General features: G+C 38.3%; 1 protein-coding gene across 1 annotated transcript in view; it reads right to left on the bottom strand.

Moving 5' to 3' along the window:
* Nucleotides 1-18,602, bottom strand: part of LOC107732911 (receptor-type tyrosine-protein phosphatase U-like) — a 297,899-nt gene extending 279,297 nt beyond the window's left edge. The window contains exon 1 of the mRNA XM_016544352.1: nt 18,454-18,602. Within this exon, the coding sequence (XP_016399838.1) occupies nt 18,454-18,523 (70 nt within the window). The 5' untranslated portion in view covers nt 18,524-18,602. The remainder of the gene's footprint in view (nt 1-18,453) is intronic.
* Between the last annotated feature and the right edge of the window lie 2,530 nt (nt 18,603-21,132).

Raw genomic sequence — 21,132 nt, 5'->3', positions numbered from 1 at the left:
TCTATTTTTGAACACCACAGAGATAAGAAGTCATTAGGGTTTGGAACAACATAAGGGCCAGTAAATGATGACACTATTTCAATTTGGGTTGAACTTTCGCTTTAAACGCTCCTAATAGCATTGTGCTTCTGATGTGACAGACGCTTCGTCGTTGAGCATCTGTCTGTTCTCATTTCCCTTCCCTCTGTTTTCCTCATCTTCACACCTCCCTTCCCCTCCTCAGAGTGAAAAAAGATCAATCTGACAGAGGAAAAATCTTCCAGTCTTCTCATTTATCTCTGACACTGACCCAGAATGCTCCACGAGAGGTCACCAGGGTCAGGATAATGCATAAAACCCGTCTTCTGTCGGCTTAGAGGAGATGGCCCCCATTTGATCAGTTTTCTTACTTTCTACTGTTAGATGAAACTGCTGGTGTAAGAAGAGACAAGGTATAGTCACATTTTCTGCCTTGATAGTTACAGTTCTGGTGGCACGAGCACACACACACACACACACACACACACAGTGCTTCCCATGGGCATGAAGCTTCCATTGAGGCTGTCCAACAGTGCTGAAAACACAAGGGCTGCAGTGAGCTCTGAAGACAAGGACTCTACTGTCACACACACACTCCATCTATCACAGGTCACATATCAGCATCAATGACCATTCTGATAACTAATGAAAAGTGTCCTTCAAATGACCTCCCACTACACACACTCACATACTTTTATCCATCTCACTCCCGTGGTTTCTGATAATGAGTGTCATTTTTTTTCTCAGTGGCATTTTGCTTTCCTGCATTCAGATCGTGCAGCGCTGCTCTGCTGCCTGTGATGCCACCGAGCCAGAATAAAATGGTCTCATCTCAATTTGGTGAAAATTTAAAGACTTACTTCTAAGGCTTGACTAAAGACATTAAAATCTGCATGAAAAAGACATTGTGATAATCTTTTCTTCCCTATTTTGATGTATATTTGAGTGAAAAGGCTTCGAGTGAAAAAGAAAAAATAGGGAAGGACTGGAATTTGTCTATTAGTAATTAATTGTATCGTTGGATTGTTGTAGTTTGCTGCAATCGCATGTGAGTGACAAGTTAGGGATGAATTATTGCCCAGCCAGAATCAAGCATGTAGAATTAGGTAGGGAGGCTATTGGTCCCTACCAATATCCAGCGACTACCAAATTGTCCCTAGCAATAATTTTGATCAAACAATTAAATACAGTATATGTATATGTTTTTGTAACATTGATACCATTGATATTTTTTTACCATTGATATTACCTAAGACGTTAATGTAAATACGTTAGAGAACTGCACACTTTCAAGCATGCACATTTAATACATGGGTGGAGTAAGAACGTAAGGTAGCTACACACCGGACGAGAAGTGCAGCGTCTAGGACAACTCACAAGTATTGCACCCAGTTCAAGACAGCAGTCCAAAACGGTTACTATAAAAGTTCACTTCACGAATTAACAAAGTTGCGTTGATGAGTTTGAAGTGCAGTGTTTGACAAAACAGAGCAAACGGAAAGAGAAAGCACAATCTATATTATTATAGCTCTCTATACAAAGCATACAGACTTAAATTCAAGCCACAGAAAGACAAACGCTGTGCTGAAAGATGCACAATACACAATCTTCCAGCATAGGATGAAGTCGTTATGTATATTAGCAATAATTTGGGGGCAAATATATGTGAGTGGCACTCTGTGGTGCGGCAGGATTTGGAACAGTGTCCTGAGTCGTCGCAGACATCTTTAACTTTAACTTTATGTTGTTAAACTGAAAGCACAAAGCAAACTGTTAGCTGAAATATCTACGAAATAGAAAACAACACTGAAATATGAGCATGTGGTTTATCTGTCAATCAGATGCGCATGAAAGTTGTGTTCGTTACTACAGCAACAGTAGAGTTTTCTTTCAGAATCTTCATCGGTCTAATTCGATTAATATTAAAATAAAGTGATGCATGATTAAGACACCCAGCCAGCACTCTGATGCTGCATTACAGCAATTTAAAATCTAAATTGTGTAATTATTGTCTGTTAAACATAACATAAAAATAATAATAAAATATAATAAAAAAAAAAAACTTTAGATGACATGAAACTGCAGTCTGGGGGGGGTTCCGCTGATATGTCCCCACCAATGTCAAAAGCAAATCAACACCCTTAATAAGAATTGTCAATTTTGATTTCATGGTCAATTTAAAAGGAGGAGGAGACAGATTAGTCATTAAAATTATTGTGAGAAATGATATCACTCAACAATATTAAAGTCTAGCCTGCAAGTTAAAAGAGCCAATGGCCCAGTTTATGTACTGTAAAACTGTGCATGCACTGTATGAGTTGAGTTTTTTTTTAAATGAGTTTGTTTTAACCTGATTTAAGCTAAATAGCCTACATTAATGATGTAATTGTTCTGTTTGTTAAATTGCTGATTTAAATATTTGTGTTATGAAATCACAATCTTGATTAACTATGTTGAAGATTTCTGTCTTTCTGTATTCAAGAATATGTACTTGTATATATAGCGACCTTAAAGCATTACCAAACAATCACCTTTTACAAACACAATGGTTGAAATCACAACCTTAAAACAACCTGCCTAATATGGCGTAGGTCCCTCTTGAGCAGCCAAAATGTGTCGAGGCATAATCGAACAAAGGCATTGAATTGAGATCTGGTGAATTTGGAGGCCAAGGCAACACCTTGAACTCTTTGATTCTGAACATTTTTTTTTTTTTTTTCAGGTGTCAGGGTGCGTTATCATGCTGAAAGAGGCCACTGCCGTGAATGGGTGTAAATGATGTGTGACATTATTCCACATGAATGCCAGGATCCAATGTTTCCCAGCAGAACATTGCCCAGAGCATAATACTTCCTCAGTCGGCCCGCCTTCTTCCCATAGTACATCCTGCTGCCATCACTTCCCCAGGTAAACGACGCCATGCACACAGCCTTCCAACTGAACTAAAAGAAAATGTGATTTTTCAGACCGTGCAACCTTCTTCCATTGCTCCACAGTCCAGTTCTGACACTAACATTCCCATTGTAGGCGGTGAAACAGGGTCATCATGGGATTCTGACCAGTCTGCCTTGGGTGCCCATGACCCTGATGTAGCTTCACCACTTGTCCTTCCTTGCACCACTTTTGGTAGGTACTAACTAGTGCTGGGCGGTATACCGTGATATAAATTTTTGAACAATCACTACCATGAACAATCACTATTTGGCCCCCAGCAAATAGTAAGAGTAGCATTAGTGTTTGGGGCCGTCCACAGTTGTTTTCTTCATTTCACTGTACTATTTTTTTCATTGTTTTTCCTATGCAAACACACACTAGGCGGACGGGTTTGACCGTTGCCCATGCATCTTGTGTCTTTTGCAGTGCTTCGCTCATGACACAGCGTTAAAAGTTGAACAAGATTCACTTGTTTAAAATACCCTAAATTGTATTAACATTTACTATATAATCATTATTTCGCTAATAAACATCTAAATAAATACAACTCTATGGAAATTAATTATTTATTATCTCCGCGAGCGATCGCAGTTTGAGAATAGTTCTGAGTAAATGCATAGATAAACCGCGCTGTCAGCAGGCATTTCATAAAGGACAAAAACATTATTAATAATTCTGATATAACATTCCAGTTGAGAAATACAATAAAATACGATGTAAAAAAAAAAAAAAAAGTTGACTGAAAAGAGGAAAAACCAAAGTGAAGTATGTTCTTACTTCACTTAGTCATTTATTTACTTTATAACAGTAAATAAATATCGGTTCTGCATATCGGTTATCGGGCACATAAACATGCAAATAATTGGTATCGGTATCGGTTATAAAAAAATCAATATCGGTCGATCACTAGTTAAAAGTAGTTAAACTTTCAAAAAACACATCTCATGTGCATTTTTACTCCATTCAACTGTCAGTCTCTCACGTTTTCAACGCAAAAATGCACTCTGTGTGAATTATTTTCACATACAACTGCTACTTTTTACACCATGAGCCACAATCTGTGTAAAATATCAACTTCAAATAAAAATGGGTGTTAAGATGAAGGCATCTGTTCTGACAGACGTGAGACTGGCTTATCAGCCTCAGGGATTCAAACGTATTCCTTGATGCTGTTGGTTTATTCTAAGATCTCAGTGTGTTCTTGCTAGTGCGTTGGTAGATGTTGGGCTTTCGCTCTGATCTGAGAACAGTTGGGATATAGAGGTTTCAGAAGTATTGTTTCCCAGTCTGTCATCAACTACTGGGATTCTTCAACTGATACTCCCTCAACTCAGAAAGTCAGAGTTCAAAGGAAATCCAAGTTTTCTACTGGTAATTATAACACTTTGACTCCATTCATGTGCGATCATCTTGTAAATACAATCATTCTGACATGATTTTGAAAGAGGCTTATAAAATTTCCAGATTATCCCGGCCAAGAACCACCCACACAGACAGGTAGACTGGCATATAAAAAGACACGCCGCAGTCAAGCTATTTATGTGACTTTTGATGGTGGGTAAACCTTTTGATATGACAATTCTAGACCAAAAAAAGTGGTAGGACATTCAAATAATGGGGCAGCAGTCTCCATGAACAGATGTATAGACTATACCACACAAATTAGTATAAAATATGTGCAAACGTCCATTTACTCCATTGAGAGAAAAAAAGCTGAATACACTCTTTGGCCTCGAGGATATCTGGTTTATTTTAAACTAACTTTGAAAGTAAACTCTGAAAATCTTTCAAACACTTGACGCTTCTAACTTGGCAAACTTTGGCAAATCCAGTGACTCAGTGGCGTAGGTTTCATTTGAACATAACTCTATCTCTATGACTCAGAGATCTAATTTTTAACCATTGGAGGTATCAAATGTTGCAGGTATAAACTGATGTGTTTTTGCCAAAAATGGAATGCCAGAAATAAGTTGGAACAGATTTGTTTAAAACTCTTCCAGAACTGCAATTACAGAAGTCCATTTATGTCTGTTGGGCATATTTCAAAGCATGGCAAAAAGTTAGTTCACTTGATTTCTGGATGCATGGTCCCCTGCATGTTGGGGAATACAGAGTTTCATTTTATATTATTTGTATTCATTTTATAAACCGTGCATTTGTTTACTATACCAACCTTTTAATGAACATTAAAGGGGCCATGTGATACAGAATCAACGAAAATAGAGTTCAACCTAAACTCTATGTAAACCGGATCGAGAAAAAGCAGGATGGAGCAGACATGGAGTTGATTTACAAACAAATTGCCATTTTTTTTCTTTCATTCCAGTCCAATTTAACCCATGTGCACATTATCCCAGAAAGCTCAAGTAAAGATTCAACTCAGATTGTTCCAGAAATCCCACATTTGCCCACCGATCTGAGGCCTACTCTTCCTTTCTCTTTGTAGAGTGTGGCTAATCCTTGAGTTTGACCGCATGAACCCAGACACAATGCAGCTTGTGATATTATCTCTTCTCACTTCCTGTGTCTCTCTCGTGCTGTCATTCTCTAATCCTTCTCCAATGGATTATTAATTAAACATGCAAGACTCTAGAGCTTTACTTGACATCCTTTGGTTTACAGGCGAAAAGACAAGCAGATTGGTGTCAGAGCGGGTTAAGAAGCTTGATTCTTTGCACCTGTCTCTCTCTCCACCTGTTGAATGGGAGTGAGACGGCTAGTGAGAGAAAGGAAAAAAATATATTGCTCTTATGCTAACCCTAATCTGTGCCCCCAATTAAACGGTGACAGACCACGACTTCCATTGTCCCAGGATCCGGCGCTGACAATAGAGATTTGCCTAGTGTGATTAGGACACCATGTGGATCTGTCTCCATACCCAAATCTCTCTTCCAAATGATTGGCGGCCTTAATTAAGAAGTGGCTTTGTCTTTTTTTCTTGCTACGCATGAATGAGGGAGTAATGGACAACTGAGAGAGAGCGAGAGATCGAGAGAATGCAGATTTCGGTTCCAAAACATAACCCACTTTCCGCCTCTGCATGTAATAATGGGTTGTCTGGGGAATGAAACAATAAAAGAGTGCGTGATGTGGGAGGGTACGGAGAAGGGTTATTTCAGATGGGAATGCTGAAGACTTATCCGGAACAAAAAGGCTGAACGTCGAAGTCCATTCTAGGTTCGGCACACTGCCGTCACATCATCTCCGCAGCAACCAGGCCAGCCAGACCCATGGGGAAGATGCTATTACTGAACAAAACCTTTGTTTTCTCACTTGTTAACGACCTCTGTTGTATAAAAATAGTGTCAGAAAGCATCCGAAGTGGGATGATTTCTCAAATATTCCATTTTCATTCTCCTTTCTTTGCCGCAACGTTCCCAATGCCTCTTCTTCCTGTTTCTGTACTCTTCTGAACACTGAAACCGGGACTGCATCATCACAACACGTCGCTCCAAACTACTCAAGGTCACATAAAATTGACAGAGTGCTTCCAGTCAGAACACCAAATGCTCCAAAACGTCCCTCAAACATTTGCACCTCATCAGCAGTTAAGAAGCAAGTTCAGCCTTATGTGAAATCAATCTAGCCTTGTCTTTAAACAAGACAATCCCTTTGGATTCACCTTGGCTTCCAACATCACTTTGGCAAGAGTAGCAGTAAGTATCTCAGAAAAGGTCAATTATTCCTCTACAATAGCCCAAAGAAACTGCAAAGAAATACAGTAACTGAATAGTTGTGTGGCTTGGTGAGGAGAGGTGTGCTATTATTTTATTAATAATTAAGACTTTTTTTCTCAGAATTGCGAGTTTATATCTTGCAATTCGGACTTTATTTCTCAGAATTGCGACTTTATTTCTAAGAATTGCAAGCTTATATCACACAGTTGTGACTTTATAATTAGCATTTGCGAGTTTATATCTCACAATTCTGAGAAAAAAGTCAGAAATGTGAGACAAAAAGTCAAAATGACCTGTTTAAACACAAAGTTTGCCTTGACGTACTTTCCTTTTTTCAGGTATCATTGCAATTACTTTATTGTAATCCAATATATACATGATTATAAATACTATAATTATACATTGGGAAACCATTCTTTGATGCTTACATATTTGATTGAATGAGGTCATATCTGACTTTGCTATTGTCCTAGTTTCACTCATAGTGTCTCCAGTCATAACAACATCTGTGACACACTGACTATCCTCAACAAAAGCCCCAGACATGAAGAGGAGGGGTGTAAGGTCACTGGGTCATGGAAGGAGGGGTTGAGTCTATGATCTTCTCAATGTCTCCATGTGTATAGACCTTATGTAGCTCCACCCCTTTTCAGCATTGCACTTGTTGTCTTCTGGCTTCCATTTGTATTTCCACAGCATGAAGGAATCTGTGCCTGCTAAAAGCTCTGCATGTTTCTGCATTCACAAAAGTCCAGCATTTACAAAATTCTCCACATTTTCTGTCCCTTGTGTGTTCATTAATTAAATATTTTGGTTAATTTGATGAAGCTTTCAGCTGCCAATTAGAGTGTAGTACTCTCAGCTCTATTTAACTCCATGTTGAAATCCATGAGATTTTGCTTCATATCAGGACAGAAAGTGTGCAGATTCCATCTGGATCTGGTCTCTACATGCCCTTGAAAAGTGGGTGATGGTGCCCACTTCACTGTCCGCTGGAGGGGTTGCCAGTGGGAAAAAGAAACAGCTGTTATTCCAGGTGTTACAGTATGCTGACACACTTGACAAAGTCACCTTCCCCTCTGACTTCACGCCAAGGTGCAGGCGGGTGAATAAATAATACCAACTCTTCACATGATAGGTATCCATACTCAGATATAAGTGGTTGATTGTCTAAAAATGTTCACATTTAAAAAAAAAAGTGCATTAAGACAGTATATTCCAAAATAGTGTTTCTTCAAATTCAAATGAAAGTACAAAATTGTCTGCTGCATGTTCACACATCTGTTTTCTCTACAATGAAAGTGAATGACGATAAACCTTTGAGCTTCAAAAATGAGAAAGTATCACCACTTAAGTAGCAAAGCAGTTCACACAATACATAGCACTCTTATTTTAGTATTACTTTGATACTATTAGGGCTTATATATATATACACACACACACACACATTATTTTTTTAAATATTTGTTTTTTTTAAATGCTTATTTATTTATTTATTTTTTATTTCTATATTATTTTTTTGATTTATATATTTAGTACTTAGTTAAACTAAATGCAAATGAAGAATAAAGTAGCTGAAATAATAGAAGTTTCAGTTTTAAAATTTAAAAACTAAAATTTTAGTTAACTATCCCAATACAGTATAATGCCATTTAAACTGGTAATAACACTTCTAAACTTGTGTTGAGATGCATTGTGCCAGGTTTGATAACAATGACATAACTCGTTCTCACATTTTGCAAGTACACATGTGCCAGTGAGTAAATGATGGCAGAATTTACATTTTTGGGTGAACGGTTCCTTTATTTTGGTTAGACAATTGTTTGGACAGCTGTGCGGTAAAGCAATGCTTGCCAAACTAGGAAGAACCATCAGCATCTCTGAAGGACATGAGAAGGTGAGTTTTGAGTTTTTTTCCTGTGTGTGTGTGTGTGTGTGTGTGTGTGTGTTAGGGGTGTGTGTAAGGGGGCACTGAGGGCACCAGTGTCTTCTGCAGTTTGGGAGTCTCACAGCCTTGTACTCTAATACGTTTCATGTTGCCACGGTTGCAGCTGGAGTTCAGCCAATTTGCCAGCAAGATGAGAGTGAGATTATATATGTGTGTGTTTGTGTTTAAGGGTTTTGGTTCAGCATGTGTGTGTCATAACTGAAGTATATATTTTCACATGCTTGCCCATTTAAAACTCACTGCCACAATGCTAGGGTGTTGCTACGTAGTTTATTAAGGTTTTTAGTATACTAGTGTATTGTCAATGGTGGCCGAGGTGTTGCTAGGTGTTTGCCAAGGTGTCGTGTTCTGAGTGGTTGCTAAGGCCCAACTATGCGGTTTTTAAGGTATTTTGAGTACTATAGCCAGGGGTGAACATATACGTTTTTCAGACTGGTTCTCATAAGAGAACCTGGAGATTTGGTTCTCACACTGCACATACTGTGACCCATTAAATATAACTATAAAAAAATTAATTAATAATAGCGATAATATTATTGCACTTTATTTAGTTAGTTTTTTTTACATAAAATAATAAACAAAATAATAAAGTGTGATAATACTATTATATTTTAAAATAAAAAGGGAGTATTAAATACAAATACAATTATTTTATAGTAAACTTAAAAATAAAATGCTAATATTTACTTCTTTTTTTAATATGAATTTATCATTTTCAACCTTATAATCAGCAGGCTTTTATTTTGGCGGGTTGCCAGCAAGCAACTTCCGGGTTTTGCGCTGCATTGTGCTTTGAAAACGGCAGCGGGTAGCCTAGATTTTCAATTTGAAATGATGCTTTCAATTTGAATAGAAATCTTATACAGTACAGTTTGTTGATCTAAAATGGTAATTGTGCATTAACAGCTGTCAACCATGTCGGTACGCACAGAACTTATTTACACAGCGCATTTCTTATTTTGGTCGCGCATGCGGACCAGCGGACCACTTTTGCGCACCCCTGGCTATAGCATATTGCTACACTATGAGGTTGCTAGGGAACTGATAAGCAGTTGCTAAGTGTCTAGCAAGTTGCTATATGTTTTTTTGTAGGGGTGTGCCATATCATACCGTCCACGATAATGCCGGTATAAATTTTTACATGATAAAAAAGTGTCACATCGCAATATCAATGATATTGCGACACAATGACGTATGGCACTTTTATGTTCCCTAGCACGCACAACAACAACACCACAAACCCAATAGTTGTGTTCGACCTGAAGCAGCGCTGCGCAGACTGATTGGTGTATGACATCAAAGTATCGCGAGAGCGATTCTAGAGCATATTCGAGTGCACACTCTTACCGTCAAAAATAGGCGAGGCGCCTATCTTTAGCGAAGCAGCGCGGAGAGGGACGATTCTGGGACGATTCTGAAACGTGCCGCAGTGTGGCTGGTGTAAACAAAAGCATTGACTAGAGTGGCCGCGATCAGCTCCGGTGGCCGCGTTGGAGCCATAACGCGCCACAGATGCGTGCAGTGTAAATAAGGCGTAAAGTCACTCTCGCGGTATTTTGACGTCATTCACCGATCGGTCTGCTTCAAGTTGAACACACAGCTGCTGCTGCCACCTTATGACAATAGATTTACACTTCAAATTAGGTAGTCTGTCATCGATGACAGTAGCTCCTTGGAAAAGGATAGAAAATGTCCTTTATTTTGTTTGCACTAATAAATGCTGCTGCCAGCTGCAATCACCAATAAAACGTTGTTCCATATTTTTTTCTATATCGTCATAAATATAATTATTGCAAATATTCATGAAATATCGTGATATCATTTTGAGGCTATATCGCCCACCCCTAGTTGTTAGGGTGTTCTGGGTTGTCAGGGAATGTTATGAGGTTGCTAAGGTTCTTTTAGTGTTTGTTGCTAGTTGCTTTTAGGGTGTTGGTGGTGGTTGCAAGTAGGGCTGTGTGATTAATCGAAATCATATGCATGACTGCCAGCCTTGAGTTGCAGTCTTACTTGCCCTGGGCAAAATAAACAAATATTTTCTGTGAAATTAAGTTAATTCTGTAAAAGTAGGTATACCATTATAATCTTGCCTGCTGAAAAAAAAACAATAGAACCCCTCCCAAAATACAATAACAAATTTAATGGATTTCAGGGTTATAATGGGAATTTGTTTGGTTTTAATTCCGCAATCGCAATATCTGTCAAAAAAATCGCAATTTGATATTTTCCCCCAAATCGCACAGCCCTAGTTGCAAGTAGTTGTGAAGGTATTTTGAGTGGTTACGCACATTGCTACAGTATGTGGTTGCTAGGGCACTGCTTTAGAGTTGCTACATTGTTTTGAGTGTTTTAGCACATTGTTATGTGGTTGCCAGGTCATGTTAAACAGTCGCTAAGGTATTCTGAGTGTTTATAGTGTGTCACCAAGTGGGTTTTAAGGTGTTGTTAGTGATTGCGATTATTTTGCTATGCAGTTGCTAAGGTGTTTTGAGTGGTTGAGCACAGTGCTACAGTATGTGGTTGCTAGGGTGTTCTGGGTGGTTGCCAGGGCACTGCCTAGCAGTTGTTAAGATGTATTGAGTGTTTTTAACATGTTACTAGTGTTTTTTAGGGTGTTGGTGATAGTTGCTAAGAAATTTTGAGTGATTATGAGCATGTTGATATGGGGTTCTGGATGGTTGCTAAGGCTCTGTTATGAAGCTGAAGGTGTTTTTAATGTTTTAGCACTTTGCTACAGTATGTGGTTGCTAGGGTGTTGTGGGTGGTCGCTAGAGCACGGCTATGTAGTTGCTAAGGTATTTTGAGTGTTTTAGCACATTGCTGTGTGGTTTCCAGGTCATTATGGTGTTCTGGGTGTTTTCAACATGTTACTATGTGGGTCTTATGGTTGTTTTGGGGTGTTATTGGTAGTTGCAAGTTGTTGCTTAGGAATTTTGAGGGGTTATGAACATGTTGCTATGTGGTTGCTGAGGGTGTTATGGGTGGATGCTAGGGCACTGCTATGCATTTGTTAAAGTGTATTAAGTGTTTTAGCACATTGTAGTGTGGTTGTGAGGGTGTTATGTATGGTTGCTAGGGAACTGCTATACAGTTGCTAAGGTGTTTTGAGTGGTTTCTAGGTGGTTACTTACAGGCTCAAGTCCAGTAATCCTTTTTCATGGTAACTTTATTGGGTTTTTTTCATTGCCAAGCAAAAATCCTAGGTCTGATGAAGTAAGAAACCTTTCGTCAACCATCCTCATGATTTGAGGTACCATTAAAACTTCCTGCAAGTTTCATAGCTTAAGACGTCATCCCCATTATAAACGAAGCATTTATTTAATCAAGCTCTAAATACGGCTCGTTGTGGATCCTATGGGGCAAGGTGACGTCACCTAGCACCAGTCGTTTGCATATGACCGCCTCCAGCGCAAGACAACTACGCCTAATTTTGCATCATCGCATCGTTGTCACACCCATAGGTGTTCAGTCGACGTGCAGCGAGTGGGTCTGAAGAAGTAGCTGTTCACAATAAGATTTGGATGCCATGCAGATGTGCCGTTCCTGGCTGTGGAAAAACAACATCTTTGAATACGCTGCCGAAGGATCCAGACGTCAGTTTATTCTTTGCGAACGTCCCAGTCATGTCAGTGTTCATTTACGCGTGTGTTCACTACATTTCACGGATGACTGTTCATGGAGAACAAATCCCAGTATGATGCTGATGATCCAGAACACTTTAAGATCAGGCCGTGCCGACTATTCTGGACCCAACAACGACGCCGCAAACTGTAAGTAATGTATTTCATTTAAAAACTACTTTTTTAAAACGTTAATGGCAGTGTAATTCATAATGAATAATCACAGTGATTTTTACTTAGTTTACTTGCATATTGTTTTCAGAGTCCATCATGTTCAGGCCTCGTGTTTAAAAGACGTTAGCCAATCATAACAGTGGGCGGTTACACTGAACTCTTAAAGGGGAAAACGCACAGACTGCACATGTGAAGATGATCAGCACGCAGAATGTGGAGCAACTAGGGGTGTGCGATATAAATCGTCTGCGATAATATCGTAATTGTTGTTTTAACGATGTGCGATTTGACATTATCGAGTATTTTGCAAAAACCATTCAAAACATCCCTACAGAGCGCACGCATACGTAGACTAGTGCGTGTGCGCATTTAGTGTGTTTTCTTTCACTGCATGATTCAGTCTATTAAAATGCATTTAGAATTATCACAAATTCAAGACATGATGGCAGAAAATTTATATATTTATACCACTTCATATATTCATATATAATTAAATTTCACACGAAGAGTGCTGTTTTTCTCCAAAAATTACCATGATTACAAATGTGACATTGAATTCAATAAACAATAAGTTAATTAAGAGACTTACGTTTTAGACACCATATTGCTTGTTTTTGCTCTATTTCGCCAACAAAAATCATTCCGAATACAGTCACAGCGCTGTTTTGTGTCTCTGAGCAACATGACGGTGTTTCGTTCTTGAATGAATCAACCGTTTAAATGATTCGGTTCAATCGCAATGACTCACTTATTAAGAGTGATTTGCTGCCACCTGCTGGCGGTTTTAATTTCAAATTTCGGCTTTTTCTTTCTTTTTCTTTTTTTCTTATTTATTTCAAATATCAGTATTCAACGTTTTATGTTTAATATATCAAAACATTATTTATGCATTTGTAATTGCAGGTTAAATGCATTCATGTCTTGCATTAAACAAAATACATGTGTGTAAATACATCTAAATGCCACTTCAGATGCAGCTTCTGTGTTGATTTAATTTGCTTGGTAACAGCCCAAATGTCTTATTCTAATTCCCTGATTAAATGTAAGAATTTGACTCAAAAGATAATGGACACTTTTAGAAAAAATGGCTTTATAAAGGTAAAAATGCCCATAAAATGCAAAAATCAGTTTAAACTTATTGGAAAAGATTAATTTCTATCAGTATGAACTGACCACCACACAGAATATGAAGAATATTAAAAACATTAGGAGTCAGCTGTCTTCGGCAGTCCTTAAGGTACCAGCACAATAACACACTCAGCAAAATATCGTCTAATTATCGTTATCGATAAAATCCCATAAAATATCGAGATATAATTTTTTGTCAATATCGCACACACCTAGGAGCAACACGTTATGACAAGACAAGACTCCCACATGCAAACACCGCACTGTCACACCGTGCTCAATTTAACCACTATTCCAAGAGCACAGCGAAACTGGTGGGAAACTAAAATGGCAACTAGAACCAAAAAAGACAGACTCTTGACGTTAAACAAAGCATTTATCACAGGATTTTATTCTTTCAATTTGCTATAAATAAACATTTCTCTTATATTCTGGGTCTGAGAAAATTGATGTTAAAAGATATTTTATCAGAACATTGTAAACACTGATTTTTTATATGTATAAATATACTGTATATATATATATATATATATATACACACATATACATAAATGCAGCTTTAGTGAGAATAAGAGACTTCAAAAACATTAAATTTTAATTATTCACATATATATACACTGCTGTTCAAAAGCATGGGACTATTATTATTTTTTTTAATGATGAACAACAAAGTCTATAAAGGAGTCTTTTCTTGGGCTGCCTATACAGGCTGCATTTACTTGAACGGTAAAACAGTAATAAAAAACAAAAAATATTGTGAAATATCATTACAATTAATGTATATATATATATATATATTATAAAATTTATTATATTTACAATATAATTAATTCCTGTGATGCAAAAGCAAATTTTCAGCATCATTACTCCAGTCTTCAGTGTCACATGATCTTCAGAAATCATAATAGTATGCTGATTTGCTGCTCAAGAAACATTTTTCTGATTATTATCAATGTTGAAAACAGTTGCGCTGCTCAATATTTTTGTGGAAACCATGACACATTTTTTTTAGGATTATTTGATGACTAGAGAGTCCAAAAGAACAGCATTTGAAATTAAAATCTTTTGTGACATTAGGTGTCTTTATTGTGACTTTTAATGCATCCTTGCTGAATAGATGGAGCGGTTTCATTATACATTTTACTTGCTTGCTATATTTATGTCAGCTGATGTAGATACGCCAAATATTGAAAACACTGTCCGAACGAAGATTCAATTTCAACACAGTCATTCTAATTATAGAATGTGAGCAACAAACTGAAAAAAAATGTGTGCAGCGTGAGCGCGATGTCTTCAAAGCCTCTGTACAGTGTGAAAGCGTTTGAGAGATTGAATAGCCCAGCGATTGCCCTCTGCTGCCCTCCTTTATAATATCAACCACCTACTCTTGCTCTTTTCTGCTGACTCTGGTGGGCTGCTGCGGATTCGGGACACTGCTCTAGTGCAATTCATTCTTCTGTAGTTTTTCTGCCTGTCACTCTCTCGCTCTAATGTCTCCTGGTGCTTTGAATACAACTCAGTGTCACGCAAAAACTATATCAGATGGTTGCAGATAACCTGGATTTGTAGGTTCTCTGGGTTTAAATCTGACTTGTGTCATTTTTTGATGTTAAAATGCTTTCTCCCATCGCAGCTGAACGTGCAGAGATGTATCTGCTTGTTGATTCGCCTGAAAAGTGTGAACTTTGTAACATCCCAACTGGCCTGACAGTGTCTCAAATAATAGATGGAAGCTGTTTCTTCAACCAATGGCAGGGAAAGTTGTGTAAAAAAAAAAACGTATGGAAAAAGTTATAATTGCATTTGTAAATGCATACATACAAAAATAAATGTGAAATACTGATTAGACTGTTAATAATTGGCAACACTTTAGAGTATGGTTTCGTCAGCATTAGATAAGTACATTAGTTAACATGAACCAACATCTTAATAAATGTTACTTTTGGAAATTTACTAATACATTATTTAAAATCATATCTGTTATTATTACTTAATGGGCCTGAGCTAACATGAACTATGATGCATTTTTTTTTACCTTACCAGAGATTAATAAATACTGTAACAAATGTTTTGCTCATCGTTAATGTTAGTTAATGCAGTAACCTTTTTGTAAAGAGTTACTAAATTATTGTATTATTTTATTTGGGAAGAAAAGCGTGTACAGTAAAACAAATATGCACGTTTTTGACTGCAGAATGTCACCAATCACAATCAAATTTGACAAAAGCAGGTGACAAACACATATATCTGACTCATTATTGAACAAGTCACTTATTCATCTATTCAGGAAAAGCCTTTCTTTTATTGCTCTGCCTTATTCACTAGATGGAAGTTTAATGACACAGCAGTGTTTAACATCAAATGCAAAGCTGAAAGCATTTCTGTTTGAAGTGGCCAAAGCACAACAGCATACGGCAGAGAACTATTTTACTCGTTTGATAAAGTAATGGCCAATTGTGTGTTTTTCAACTGTAACTGTCAAAAGACAGTGAGAAAGAGCAATAGGTGGCATTACATCACAAAGCAGAAATATGTGAGTGAGCTCCGTAGGGAAAAACTCACAGCGTGCTCAGCTATTAAAAGAACAGTTCACTCAAAAAAGAAAAAAAAATGATTTACTTGCTCAAAACCCATTCATGTCATTCCAAGCTCCTATGCTGTTCTTTGTTTCCCCACTGAATTTAAGGGGTAAAATTTTGAAGACGACTCGTTTGATGTATTCCAAGTCAGCATGACGAGGAACAAGCCAAGTTGTTGTTTATAGAGAGTCTTCCCTCTGGTGCATCTCTGAAATCTCATTCACGTCCCATTTTAAGAGTAGCACACTTGCAGGGCTTAGTTTTGATGTCACCGACACCAAATGCCAATGGAAAACCAATGCAAAAAGACATGTGTCTCTGAATATATGGAATGAAGGATGAGATTTCAGAGTTATAATGGTGTGGAAAATTATCATTGAATAATTGATTATTTTGAATGGCTTAATAAGACTTGGAATACAGAGTCAAATGGGATTACTTGATTGATATCAATGACAGAATTGCCATTTTTGGGGGTGAACTATTCCTTTAAAACCTGGCAGTGCCTAGTGAGCAACCCTTCTGTGTCCTTGAACGCATTTTCTGAAATGCCCACTCACTTTCATTTGGATTACTGCAGTGAGAGACCCTCTGTAACCTTCCTCGCCCCCAAACGCAGCCGCACACACACACACACACACACACACACACACCGTCAGTGTGTCAGTGAAGTGAACTTGCACTCAGGTCTCATTACCTCCCACACACCCCACTGTGTCGTAATCTGACAGTATGAAGGATGCTTCAAAGACACAGGAAAACCGACTTGAACATCGCAACACATGCAGTAAGCTTCCCGAAATCCATCAGCAAACAGCCCAACATGTACTCTGACAAAATATAAATGCCACCAAATAGACAGAGCAGAATTATGTAGATAGTAAACAACAAAAACTGCACAGTATGCACTTAAAAATGCATTTTGTCCCGTAAGCTAAAATGTGGTAACATCTAGAATCAGTCGTTGTTGTTTTTTTCAAACACATAATGTCTGAATTGGTACATTAGGTTAAACCAACAGAAATCATTTGTTAGGTTCAGATCAGTTCAGTTAAATGTATAACTGCAGTTTGTATTGGTCTGTATTTTATTAAGTGCATTCATTAACTATGGCCCAAGATGTTGGGATGAGCTCCAGCATCCCCATGATCCTGCATAGGACAAGCGGTTTGAAGAATCAATGGATGGACGGATTTTTGCAGTTTAACAGTCTTCACGCATTTATTTGCTGGGTACAGCGTTGAAACCGATGCAGGAGCTCGGAAATCCTCCCTTAAATCAACACACGACCTGACAAGCAAAGCCACAGCAATGCTATTTGATGACATGAAAGCGATAGCAAGAGACTTTAAACAAGCGTAAATATGTAAATACGGAGGTGAAATAGAGGAGTCTGACAGAAGCCGATCCTCAGGGCATAGCCTACCTCTTAATATTCCTTTACTCACTGAGTCTCGACTAAAATGAAATACTATTGGATCTATAACAGACATGAATTCATGAATGAATAAACAGATTTGTCTAAGAGTAGAGGATGGATCATCTAACAGAGAGTCAAGTTCATACCACAAAATGCACAAAACGGTATCAACAAAGAATAGATTGATTTATAATTTATGATCACCATATATTTCTATTTTCTAATGACTTATTTTTTTATTAGCTTTATTCTATTTTTTCTTCTTCTTCTTCTTTTTCCATTTTCATGTTGTTCAATGCCTTCTTCCCCAGAGTAAGCGAAGAAGATGTTAGGCAGAATGTTAGTGGCTGACAGTCTCAGTCACCATTCACTTTCATTGCAGATTTGTATCTATACGATGAAATGAATAGTGACTGAGTCTCTCAAACTGCCTGACATCTCCTTTTGCGGTCCACAGAAGAAAGTCATTCGGTTTTGTTACAGCATGAGGGCGAGTAGCCTAAATGATAGCAGTTTACATTCTGGATTAAATTAAAAAGCATTTATTAACCATTTATTGACTGATTTGTTGTGCATTTATGAAATATAGCGCCAAGTTGATATTTAAGTTCATCTGAACTTCTAACGCCATCGAAACATGTACCCATATCTGTCATAATTTAACATCAGTCTTCACGTGATTATCTGAATTTAAGATTTCTCATACGAGAGAGATTAAGATCCATATAATAAAAAAAAAAAACACTCGAATCGCAAACGATCACTGATTAAATGCCAATGAAATGTCTATGAAAACTTATTTCAACTTTCCACATCATTCACGTCAGATCAGAGTAGCTCCATCCTAAATCTGCTTTGCCTGTCCTGTGATTCCCGGGACAGATTGTGTGTGAGAGGACTGATCTGGACCGTATGGCTCCGTGTAATCAAAGTCTCTCAAACACTCGTGTCTTACCTGTTGGCCCCTCCAGACTTTCCGCACAGACCCTGGCGAGGAGAAACAGCAGAACAGCACACAGATTCATAGCAGCGTTTAAAGTCCAGCAGGTACAGGCAGGTGAAATGCTGTCAGTGAGTGTGGTAGAGTGTGGTAAATATCCTGCTGCTGCGCCTCTGAGTTTCATCCAGAGACGCGCAGCGCAGACCCCAGATCTGCCCGATGACGTCACGGCCAACTATTGAAGCCCCTCACAGCTCCGCGAGCTCTTCCCGACGAGCAGAGGAAGGCCTATGGCGCCCCCCGGTGGCTATTCACCAGGAATCATCAGTCAGCTGCTGCAGACATTGTTGATGCAAACATCAACGCAGGTCGCATTCGCGCTATTAAACATCTTGAGTTGCCAGTGCGAAGACTTCAATGGATAAACGGATATATATAAATCTCTCTCTCTCTCTCTCTCTCTCTCTCTCTCATGAGCCTCAGTAGAACAACTGTGAACTGCGGTCTGATGAGATGTTGTTAGACTATATGTCAGTAAAACACACTTTCCTGTCCCATCAGCCGTTTTACTGTGTGCTCACGGCGCACACTCTTCAACGGAATGCAAATATGTGGCGCACGCTCTATATCACTTCATCATAAATATATGCTGCATGATATGTATTTTTTATTTGTAATTGAATGCACAAATAAATGTGAGCACAGTGCACTTATGCTAGAAAATAAACGAAAATTAAACCATTTAAATGCATAAAATAACTCATTTTACATTCTGGCATTTATGTGCTGTTGACTTCCGGACCTTTTTTTTTATTAACCAATTCTTATACTTATTGGCTCACTGACGCTGATGAGATTAACCCCTTAGGTATCGAAATTTGGTACCGAACGACGAGACGTTTTTCGATACTCGATGGTATCGAGGCAATTCGGTCGGTGCCTAAAAAGTATCGAACTCGATACCCAGCCCTATTCTTATCACTATCTGATGTCTCATCAATGAGTATGTAATGATGGAGAACAAGCTTTTGGGGGTTTTGAGAACTAGAACCAAGCTGACTAAGCAATAAAGCTAAATAGTGAACCCCTTTATTAAAATACCTGGAGGTGGAATAATACACAAATGGTCATATTCACTCAGCATTATTTGATCTAATTCACAAATATCTCAAATACAATTTAGTAGAAATTCATTGTATTCAGTTGTGTTTTAGGGACTAAAACAGTCCAATACTTTATAGTCAATCACATTTTTATATTGAAATAATGAAGATTTCTGTGCCACCCCAGACTGGTTGCTGGCCCCTCCCTGGCCACCCCTAAAAAAACATCCTGGCTCCGCCCTCAGACAAAAGCTGCTTTAAATGCAAAGGATAGTCACATCAAATGTTCATTTAATTTAGGTAATAAAAGTTAATTAATAAAGACAACCTATTTATGACATTATTTTTGAAAGTATCCTCACTTTACAGCATTTTTACTCAAGTGCCTCAAGTTACTCAAGTGCTTTCACAGTATACTGAAGTTTTGCAGGAAGGTTTCATCAAATGTCTTGGAGACTTTGCCACAAAGTTTGTCTCAGTTTGTTCTGTTTCTTCATGTAATCGCAGACGGACTAGATGATGCTGAGAATAGGGCTGCGTTTCCCGAAACCTTCTTAACGCTACGTCGTTCGTAAGTTATACCTTAAGTTGTACCTTATCGTTAATACGTGTTTCCCGAAATGTTCTTAGTTAAGTATACCTTCTGTAAGTCATTCGTTCGTAAGATTAGTCTGGACCACTCTTAGCTATACCGTATCACTGTTCACAGCTCACTCCGCTAGTGGCCACCACTGTGCAAAAAGCTTCTTCACATTTCAGTCGATACGATTGTAATTCTGTGGCAAGAAAAAGTGCAGAACCAAATAAATATTACAATTCTAAAGTTGTAATACAGCCAGTGTTCAACTAGTGTTCAATTAATTGAAGTGTTTTTTATGCAAAGAATAAAACTGTCATTATACTGATGGTTGTTAGTTTTTCCATTATAATATACAAAGGCACATCAGCTGGCAATACATTAGGCAGCACATAATTAGGAGTCTATTTAAAGGGAATGAATGGTCATAGTTTGGTCAAACTATGGCAGCCGGACAGCGAATAGTTGTCCTAAATCAAAGACGGCTGCGTTCGCGGAGCCAGTTAGTGTATGTGCACTATTTCATAATAGCCACGGGAGCAAATTCAGCAGCTTTTACATCTTGTTGGTCCAACTTTGTCGAGACAAACTCGACGGAGCTACTCCCTAAATCCCCGGCTCTCCGTTTTTATGCTGTGGGGAGTTTTCTGGAGGTGGTTGGGGATGGATATGGGCTGAGTAAGACCTCGGTGTGGCGGTGTGTTCACTACATCCTGCTCCGTCACGCCACCGATTATATACGTATGCCTTTCGCGGTGCACGAAGTGATGGAGGCACATCAAGGCTTCCATGCCATTGCGGGTGTCCCGTGAGAAATTGACCTTGTGGACGGGACACTTATCCCCATTGCCAACCCATCAGCGCTCGACCAGGCCTTCATAATATATATGAACATGATAATATAAATGACCCTTTCAAAAGCAAGCGAAGCCAAACAGCCAGTTAATGTAACTGGTTAAGGCAGACTACTTTTGGGCGTGAGGTTGCAGGTTCGCACACTTGCAAAATTATACA

This window comes from Sinocyclocheilus rhinocerous, unplaced genomic scaffold (genome assembly GCF_001515625.1).
Source record: "Sinocyclocheilus rhinocerous isolate Xijiao unplaced genomic scaffold, SAMN03320098_v1.1 scaffold1300, whole genome shotgun sequence".
Lineage (NCBI taxonomy): Eukaryota > Metazoa > Chordata > Actinopteri > Cypriniformes > Cyprinidae > Sinocyclocheilus > Sinocyclocheilus rhinocerous.
Note: the sequence above shows the minus strand (reverse complement) of the source record. Positions and strands in the feature narration are given on the sequence as shown.